At 38.3% G+C, this 10657-nt stretch overlaps 1 protein-coding gene across 12 annotated transcripts in view; it reads left to right on the top strand.

Moving 5' to 3' along the window:
- The window catches only part of NEK11 (NIMA related kinase 11), a 275458-nt gene that overhangs the window by 85307 nt on the left and 179494 nt on the right, over nt 1-10657 (top strand). For all 12 annotated transcript variants that reach the window (XM_043474428.1, XM_043474425.1, XM_043474430.1 and 9 more), the window contains 2 exons: nt 9483-9547; nt 10518-10644. In XM_043474428.1, the coding sequence (XP_043330363.1) occupies nt 9483-9547; nt 10518-10644 (192 nt within the window). The remainder of the gene's footprint in view (nt 1-9482; nt 9548-10517; nt 10645-10657) is intronic.

Below are 10657 nucleotides of genomic sequence, written 5' to 3'. Positions count from 1 at the left end.
GCTGTGGTACATATATACCATGGAATTTTACTCAGCCGTCAAAAAGAATTCGTTTGAATCAGTTCTAATGAGATGGATAAAACTGGAGCCCATTATACAGAGTGAAGTAAGCCAGAAAGATAAAGAACATTACAGCATACTAACACATATATATGGAATTTACAAAGATGGTAACGATAACCCTATATGCAAAACAGAAAAAGAGACACAGAAATACAGAACAGACTTTTGAACTCTGTGGGAGAAGGTGAGGGTGGGATGTTTCAAAAGAACAGCATGTATACTATCTATGGTGAAACAGATCACCAGCCCAGGTGGGATGCATGAGACAAGTGCTCGGGCCTGGTGCACTGGGAAGACCCAGAGGAATCGGGTGGAGAGGGAGGTGGGAGGGGGGATCGGGATGGGGAATACGTGTAAATCTATTGCTGATTCATGTCAATGTATGACAAAACCCACTGAAAAAATAAATTAATTAATTAATTAAAAAAAAGAAGCTGGAGAAATTCTGTGGGATTTTGATTTGAATTACATTGAATTTATTGATTATTGTATAGAAAATTAGCATCTTTATAACACTGGGTCTTCCTACACATGAATAGAGTAGATTTCTTCATTTAATTCCTATCAATAAACTTTATCATTTTCTTTATAAAACCTTTTGCATTTTTTGTTAAATCTATACTTAAACATATTTTATATTTTTAGTTGCTATCATGAATGGGATATTTTTAAAATTACATTTCCAAGCTATTTGCTGTTCATCTTTAGGAATACAGTTTTAAAATATGCATTTTGGTTTTATATCCAGAAAAATCCTTGAACTTTTCTGTTGGTTTTAAAATTTGTCAATTTGCCTAGATTTTCTGTGCAAATAATCATATAATATACAATAACAATTTTTTCTTCTTTTAAAAAAATTTTAATGTATTCTTTCTTGTCTTACTACTATGGTTAGGACTTCTCATATATCACTGAATAGAAATAGTGTTAGAGTGCATACTTATCTTGTTTTTGACTTGAAATGTTTTATTATTAGTTATAATACTGTTTACTCTGTGCTTTTAGTAAATATACTTCATTAGGTTAAGGAAGCTTTTTTCTCTACCTAGAATATTAAGGATGTTTTTAGTTTTGTTTTGTGGAAGGATATTGATTTACATTAATGTTTTTTCTGTGTCTGATCAAATGGTTTCTTATATTTAATTTATTCTACTATTGAAATTACACTGAAAAAATTTTGTTATAAAATTATACCCACATTCCTGAATAAATCTAGTTAAAAAGCAAAATAAATAAATAAATAAATAAAGTGCAGGGGCAGAAGATATAAAGAAGACCCTAGAAAAGCTAGGAAGAATGAGGTTACAGAAGAAATGAAGATTTTGTTTAGTCCTTTGGAGCTCTCCTGTGCTTAATTTAATTTGGTTTGTTTATACATTTGTAATATTCTAAATCTATGGCATATGGCATACACACTTATAAATAATGATATTAAAAGCTGAAAATATTCACAGTTCACTGAAAGCTATCTTGAGAATGTAGCACTAAAACTCCTTCCTCCCCCTGGGCCTGAACCTCTGGCACATAGACAGAGCTAAGTTTGTTAACGGTGTTTGTTTCCTGTGAGGCTTGTCACCAACTCCTGCAATGCTCCATAAGCTGGATCAGTAAAGGAGGGACTCAAAGCCTTTCTTCTCTTTGGTTCAATTAAATGGCCAGTCTTTGAAATATCATCTTCTCTGGATGCCATAGCAGAACTGGGCATGAAGGAAGTCCTTGGGGGACAGAGACATTGTCTTGCTTCTTCTTTTTTGCCCCCAGAGATAACACAGAAACCACAAAACAACACAAACTCCCCCGCCCCAGCTCATTTCTACAGAAGCGATTCTGTTCAGTTAGCCTAGATTTTCTAAGATGAAATACAGAGCAGCCTCTCTGAAGAGAGCTCATTTGCTGACATCGTTTGTGCTTTCACAGTGGAGGAGAGAACAAGCCTAAGGTGAGTGCCTCCTCACTTTCCCTAAGGTGAGTGCCTCCTCACTTTCCCTAAGGTGAGTGCCTCCTCACTTTCCCTAAGGTGAGTGCCTCCTCGCCTAGCAGCTCACACCTTTCCCCAGCCAGCTTGGTGCATGCCAAGTCACTTCAGTCGTGTCCAACTCTATGCGACTCTACAGACTGTAGCCTGCCAGGTTCCTCTGTCCATGGGATTCTCAGGCAAGAATACTGGAGTGGGTTGCCATGCCCTTCTCCAGGGGATCTTCCTGACCCAGAGATAAAAACCTATGTCTCCTGTATTAGCAGGCAGATTCTCTACCACTAGCACCACCTGGGAAGCCCAAATGGCTATTTCCCAAAAGATCGTATGAGGATTCATTTTTAACATAGTGGGGCTCCTAGGGAAAGGACCTACTTGGGAATCCAGGTCAGTAAATGTGATGGGGGATGGAGACAGGTCTAGAGATGGGAAAGTAGAGAGAAGTTGTGTCTGTGGTGTTGTGGAAGATTCCTGCTTTCTCTTGGCTCCCACTTCTTGAGGATGTCCTTATATCACTTTTTCCAAGGAGACCCCACTCCATTTCCAGGTGTCAGCAACTCCTACTTTGTAGCTGCATTCGAGAAGGACCTGACATCACCCCTGGCTTACAGCATAGAGGCTCATCATGGTCCTGGGGGCCCAGGACACTCAGAGGAAGCCAGGCACGAGCCTCAGTATCTAGGACAGTGGCCATGTGGCCCAGAGCAGCAACAGGGACTGCTTGGGCCACGCATCACCACAGCGCCATTGCTTGCGCCAGCACCTTTGGCAAGGAGAATCTGCAGGCCACCCCAAAACCCTGTTAGATGAACACAGGTCTGTAGGGCGGGAGCTAAATTTTCAGAAACTACTCAGATAAGGACTTAAGGAGAAATGAGACTGAACTGTCCACACCATCTCCACCGTCCTACTCTGGCTCAGGGCCTGAGAAAACCCCAATGTAGCTGCCTCCACAGACCTCACTCTGCTGTGGTCCTGGAGGCTGAGGGTATGAAGAATAGCCTGATGGGGAGATGGAGGCAAAAGCTCAACCATGGATTTGATCACCACTGTCATCTGGTCTTAATTAGGGCACTTAAATCTCTTGGGGATCATGAAACATAGAAATGACAGGGACATATGTGGAGAGCTATTGAGAGCTATCTTTAGAAGAAAGAGTTTATATCAACTGCTTAAATTGCTAGTCACCTTGTTATTTCTTGGATTTGATTTCTATATACTTCAAAGGAAAGGATACTAACAAAGTACATGACAGGACCTTTTTTTCTGGACCCATTTTTGCTTACTGTAACCACAAAGTCAATAAATTATACTTAAAAAAACCTTAATCAAGTATCTTGATATCTGGTTTGTTGCATAGAAATAATTGTTCTGCTACAACAGCTCCAGCCAGTTACTTCCCATAACTGCTTTCTAACATAATGTTTGTCTTGTTCATAAAATATCCAGTGGTGATTTTCTTATTTACATTTTTATATATGTGGTAGCTCTTAATGTGTTATATCTAAAACTCATCATCTACTTGCTTAGTCTAAGTATCAATATTATTTTTCAATTTTGTTGTTCTTCAGTTGCAAACTCGTGTCTGACTCTCTGCAACCCCAAGGACTGCAGCATTCCAGGCTTGCTGTCCTTCACTATCTCCTGGAGTTTGCTCAGAGTGATGCCATGCAACAGTCTCATCCTCTGTCGTCCCTTTCTCCTCCCTTCAATCTTTCCCAGCATCAGGGTCTTTTCCAATGAGTTGGCTCTTAATATCAGGTGGCCAAAGTATTGGAGCTTCAGCTTCAGCGTCAGTCCTTCCAATGAATATTGAGGATTGATTTCCTTTATGATTGATTGGTTAGATTGCCTTGCAGTCCAAGGGACTCTCAAGAGTCTTCTCCAGCGCCATAGTTCAAAAACATCATTTCTTCGACCCTTGGTCTTTATGGTCCAACTCTCACATCTGTACATGATTACTGGAAAAACCATAGCTTGACAATATGGACCTTTGTTGGCAAAGTAATGTCTCTGCTTTTTAATATGCTGTCTAGGTTGGTCATAGCTTTTCTTTCAAGGAACGAGCGTCTTTTATTTTCATGGCTGCAGTCACCATCTGCAGTGATTTTGGGGCCCAAGAAAATAAAATCTGTCACTGTTGCCATTGTTTCCCCATCTATTTGCCATGAAGTGATGGAACCAGATGCCATGATGTTAGTTTTTTGAACGTTGAGTTTTAACCCAACTTTTTCACTCTCATTTTTCACTGTCATCAAGAGGCTCTTTAGTTCCTCTTTGCTTTCTGTCATAAGGGTGGTGTCATTTGTGTATCTGAGGCCATTGATATTTCTCCTGACAATCTTGATTCCAGCTTGTGCTTCACCCAGCCCAGCATTTCACACGATGAACTCTGCATAGAAGTTAAATAAGCAAGGTGACAATATACAGCCTTGACATACTCCTTCCCCAATTTGGAACCAGTCCATTGTTCCATGTTGGGTTCTAACTGTTGCTTCTTGAGCTGCATACAGATTTCTCAGGAGGCAGGTAAGGTAGTCTGGTATTCCCATCTCTTAGAAGAATTTTCCACAGTTTGTTGTGACCCACAACAAAGGCTTTAGCATAGTCAATTCAGCAGCAGTAGATGTTTTTCTGGAATTCTCTTACTTTCTCTATGATCCACTGCATGTTGGCAATTTGGTCTCTGGTTCCTCTGCCTTTTCCAAATGCAGCTTGTACATCTGGAAATTCTTTGTTCAAGTACTGCTGAAGCCAGACTTGGAGGATTTTGAGCCTTACCTTGCTAGCATGTGAAATGAGTGCAATTGTGCAGTGGTTTGAATATTTTTTGGCATTACCCTTCTTTAAGATTGGAAGGAAAACTGACCTTCTCAAGTTCTGTGGCTACTGCTGAGTTTTCCAAAAATGCTAGCATATTGAGTGCAGCACTTAAGCAGCATCATCTTTTAGGATTTGAAAGAGCTCAATTGGAATTCCATCACCTCCACTAGCTTTGTTTATAATGATGCTTCCTGAGGCCCATTTGACTTTGCACTCCAGGATGTCTGATGCTAGGTGAGTGATCATACCATCATGGTCATCTAGGTCATTAAGACCTTTTTTGTATAGTTCTGTGTATTCTTGCCACCTCTTCTTAGTATCTTCTGCTTCTGTTAGGTCCTTGCTGTTTCTGTCCTTTATTGTGTCCATCTTTGCATGAAGTGTTCCCTTGGTATCTCTAATTTTCTTGAAGAGATCTCTAGTCTTTCCCATTCTGTTTTTTTTTTTTTTTCCTCTCTCTCTTTTTCTTTACATTTTTCACTTAGGAAGGCTTTCTTATCTCTTCTTGCTGTTCTTTGGAACTCTGCATTCAGTTGGACATATCTTTCCTTTTCTCCTTTGCTTTTCACTTCTTTTCTTTTCCTCAGCTATTTGTAAGTCTTCCTCAGACAACCGTTTTGTCTTTTTCCATTTCTTTTTCTTGGGGATGATTTTGATCACTGCCTCCTGTACAATGTTATGAATCTCCACCCCTAGTTCTTCAGGCACTCTGTCTATAGATCTAATCCCTTGAATCCATTTCTCACTTCCACTGTATAATCATAAGGGATTTGTTGTAGGTCATACCTGAATGGCGTAGTGGTTTTCCCTACTTTCTTCAACAATTTAAGTCTGAATTTGGCACTAAAGAGTTCATGATCTGAGCCACAGTCAGCTCCCAGTCTTGTTTTTGCTGACTGTATAGAGCTTCTCCATCTTTGGCTGCAAATAATATGATCAATCTGTTTTCAGTATTGATTATCTGGTGATGTCCATGTGTAGAGTCTTCTCTTGTTTTGTTGGAAGAGGGTGTTTGCCATAACCAGTGCATTCTCTTGGCAAAACTGTTAGACTTTGCCCTGCTTTATTTTTTACTCCAAGGCCAACTTGTTTCTCCAGATATCTCGACTTCCTACTTTTGCATTCCAGTCCCCTATGATGAAAAGAGCTTCTTTTTTTGGTGTTAGTTCAGAAGGTCTTGTAGGTTTTCATAGAACTGTTCAACTTCATCTTCTTGGCATTTGTTGTTGGGCCATTTCTTGGATTACTGTGACACTGAATGGTTTGCCTTGGAAATGAACCAAGATCATTCTGTTGTTTTTCAGACTGCACCCAAGTACTACATTTTGGACTCTTTTTGTTGACAAGAGGGCTACTCCATTTTGTCTAAGGGATTCTTGCCTTAGACATATCTTAGTAATAGATCTTATTACTCATATCTTAGTAATAGATGCAATGGTCAAGTGAATTAAATTTGCATATTTCCATCCGTTTTAGTTCATTGATTCCTAATATGTCACGTTCACTCTTGGGGTGGTTGACAGTAGGCTTGGTTGACCACTTCCAATTTACATTGATTCATGGACCTAGCATTCCAGTCCTGTGCAATATTGTTCTTTACAGCATTGGAGTTTACATTTACCACCAGATACATCCACAACCAGGTGTCATTTCCTCTTTGGTTCAGCCTCTTCATTCCTTCTGTAGCTATTTCTCTGCTCTTCCCCAGTAGCATATTGGACATCTGCTGACCTAGGAAGTTCATCTTTCAGTCTCATATCGTTTTGTTTTTTCATACTGTTCATAGGGTTCTCAAGGAAAGAAGGCTGAAATGGTTTGCCATTTCCTTCTCAAGTGGACCACATTTTGTCAGAAATCTCCACCTTTCCAAAGATGGTGTAGTAAAAGGATATGCCCTCATCCTGTCCTATGAGTGTTTTTGGAGTCTCTGGCAGAGGTGTGGGTCAACAGTGGCCTGCTGCGGGGTCAGGGACACTGCCAGCAGCCATCCTGGCAAGGCATGGCATGGTGGCATAAGTCTTTTTGGAGGCAGTTACGCGGTCGCCTTTTCAATACTTGAACTACATTTTTCACTAACCATTATTCCAGTTCCTAAATCTTCTTTTTTGCTATGTCTTATCTGTTTTCAAACATATCTACTGAATTCTTAATTTTAGTAATTTATTTCCATTTTAAAATTGACATTCAACTCTTTATAGAATCTAGTTCTCTCATTGTGTCATTTATTTCCTTGAACATATCATAGTTACTTTAAAATCCATGTCCACCAATTCCAATAGATGGGTCATCACATATGGATTTGATTCTTTTTGTTGTTTGTTTTTGGTCATTTGGTCTTGTCTCTTGGCATACCTGGTCATTTTTGAGGGAATACTGGACAATCGATACATGTAGAATAGTGCAGACATGTTGGATGATATTATGTTCCTCTCGAGAGGATATGATTTTTTTTCTGGCTGGTAGTAGTTGCAGATCACCTTAATACAGTTAGGACTGAGATAGTTAAGGCTAGGTTTCTGAGGACTGGTCTGTTTCGTTTGCTTTTATTTCCAGTGTTCAGAGTATTCAGCTGAAGACTTTAGTTATTTACCTAGACCCCTACTCAGCTTTGTGAATCTGCTGAAAGCTCTGCCTCTTAGCAGCTACTTTCTCCTGCATGTCTTGCCCCTGAGCTTCTTAGGATTCAGCAAGTGCCTCAGGTTAAAACCCATTCAGAATGTCAGACTTAGTTTTCTTTTGTTCCCTTTTCTCTGGAGAATTTGCCTCTTGAGTCCTGGCTGCCTTTGTAGCTCTAGGTTTTTGCTTTCCAAACCCAGTGACACTGTTGCAAACTCTGGCCACAACACTCTGCTCTGCCAATGCCCCAGAGGAAAATGCAGTGGGAAGTGCTTGCTCATCTCCATGTATTTCCCTTCTTTTAGATTCTGGCCCCTCAAGTGCTGCCTACCTTTGTTCACCTTGACTGATCTCTGATATCTTCAGAGAGTTGTTTTAAAAACTTACTCAGACTTTACATTGTTTAAATTTTGCAGTGTTCTCTGCACAACTGTTGAAGGTAGGTGATTTAGTGTGGTATAGACTTACTTCATCACAGTTGAAAGTGTGTGTTACTTGCTCAGTCGTGTCCGACTCTTTGCGACCTCATGAACTGTAGCGCGCCAGGCTCCTCCATCCATGGGATTTTCCAGGCAAGAATACTGGAGTGGGTTGCCATTTCCTTCTCCAGGGGATCTTCCTGACTCAGAGATCGAACCCCAGCCTCCCACACTGCAGGCAGACGCTTTACCATCTAAGCCACCAGGGAATCCCATCATATTTGAAAGCTGAGGTCTCAGTCTTGAGTTGTTTTTGGCATGATCACATTTTTCCCCTCGATATTCTGTTGGGTTGTTTTTCAAATCAGCATTATCTTTTTTTTTTTGGATAGTATTCTGTTTCATGTTTTCTATTCTTTATTGTTTTAGTCATTTGAAATACGTTCATTTTATAGTTTGTATCCTATTAAGTTATCTGAAATTCTCAGGGGTTTAATTTTATTATATATTATCTGCTGACTCAGTTTGCATTTGCTTCTGCCAGATGCCCCAAGAGATTATGAACAGCAGAGAACCAACTTTTATGTTAATTTCTTGGGTTGGGATGGCTTAAAGCCATAGAGCATATTTGACTTCCAAATATAAGTGAGCAGACACATGGTTAAAAAATACAAAGGGAGATATTTTTTTCCTCCACTCAAAGTTCAGATCTGTACAGATAAGCTTATGATTTTGTTTACTTGTGAATGACTGTTTCTTGGATTATATTTTCTCTTAAGATATGGACCACATATGGGATTCAGACTCTATACATTTCTGTTAGCTCCGACTCTCCACGTTACGTGGGCTCCAGGTCTTGGCTCCTGTGGGTCATGAGTCCCTTGAGCTGCTGAGAAATCAGCAGCTATTGCTGCCTCTGCTTTTCGGTTTTCTTTGTGCCTGATCCTCAAGGATTTGCTTCATTTTCTTGTGGACTCAGCTGTTTATATATGAAGACACTCATATACTTTACTCAGCATTTTTAGGTGTTTTTTTTAAGCAAAGGTTTTCTAGGTGTCTAGTTTTCATAATTTCAGAAATGAAATTTTCACTGACATAATTTACATTACTTGTTTACTTAAATGTTAGCTATTATTAAATGCCATCATCAACATTCTTTCTGCATGTATGTAAAATGTGAACAATTGGATTATAATATTTAATATATATAGTATATTATGAATATATAAGATATATATACCATGTAATACATTTTATATAGTATATAGTAGATTATAAAGCTTCATGATAACTACTCTGTGAACTGGGTGTAAAAGCACGATAAAATCGGGCCTATTGAAATAGTTGGAAGTACATCACACTTCTCTCAACTACGTGTTTCCCTGTATCTGTTTTGAAACTTTGATTTTTCTCAGTGAGATTAAGCTATGTTGTGGCTTTGAAGCTTTCAAACATTGAAAGATATATTTCCGGGAATGTATATTTATGTGTGAATCACTTCACATTCATTCATATATGTAACTTATATTTGGATTTTAAAATTTTATATTTGCATTAATTTGAATATCCTTTTATTCCTTCTGTAGGAAGATACTTCATCGAGATTTGAAATCAAAGAATATATTTCTGAAAAATAATAAACTTAAAATTGGTAAGATTTTAAAATATGTATTCCATGAAAGAATATATTCTAGATTTTATTATTATATATCAAATTGCAATATAAAGTAACTAAAAATGGTAGAATAATCATTGGTTTACTCAAACTTCTTAAATTTTTGTGCTTGATTGGTTGTGCCCAACAACAATAGCAGCAAAAAGACCAATTGTTCCTGCTTATCTGATAGAAACTGAGGGATAAAACATTTGCTATTTATTAGTAGATCCAACAAATGTCTTTTGAGTTCCTATTCCATGCCAAGCGCTAACCATTAGCAAATGATTAGACTTGTTTTAGTAGTTTGATTACTATAGGTTTCCTACTCCCGGGTTTATTTTATCATAAGCAATTAGGAGTTATCACAGATTATTAAAGTGTTGATATAGCGAGTTCTCCTTTAGAACTGTATCTATACTCCTAACAGTTACAGAACTGTTTGATCTTCATGTAAGATGTTCTTAGAGGGGAAGACATAAAACCATCAACAGATTAGGCAATTATACTGAAACTGGTGGATTCAAGTTTTCATAGTCATGTTCTTGAAAAGTCTCAGGTTTTTTTTTAAAATTTCTTCTTTATTGTAAATGAAGAACAAATTCCCCCCTCACTCAGATAAAATTGTAAATCATATATTCAATGCTTCCAGAATCATTCTGTTTGTTGTTAATCAGGCTTGAAATATCTTTTTGTTTCAAGTTGTTGGTTTTCCCTAATAGCAGGAAAAAAAGCAGTTTTAGCTTACGTAATTCACTTTCCTATCATCAAACTCTTCTTTTTATAAGGCTTTTATTTTTAAAGCTTTTCACCAATATTACATAATTTAAAATGTATAACTTTTTCTTCAACATGGTATGAATGATTGTGTATTAAAATCGTCAAATTAGGCACTCTGTTGTTAATTTCCAGTATAGTACTGGTTTTCATGTTTTAAGTATTCATAGAAGTTAATTATTATTTTAAGGGGATTTTGGAGTTTCTCGACTCCTAATGGGATCCTGTGATCTAGCCACCACTTTAACTGGAACTCCCCATTATATGAGCCCGGAGGCTCTGAAACACCAAGGCTACGACACAAAGTCGGATATCTGGTGAGTGGGCATG

Source organism: Cervus canadensis, chromosome 7 (genome assembly GCF_019320065.1).
Source record: "Cervus canadensis isolate Bull #8, Minnesota chromosome 7, ASM1932006v1, whole genome shotgun sequence".
NCBI classification, from domain to species: Eukaryota; Metazoa; Chordata; class Mammalia; order Artiodactyla; family Cervidae; genus Cervus; species Cervus canadensis.
The sequence above is the reverse complement of the archived record's forward strand: the minus strand, read 5'-3'. Positions and strand labels throughout refer to the sequence as shown.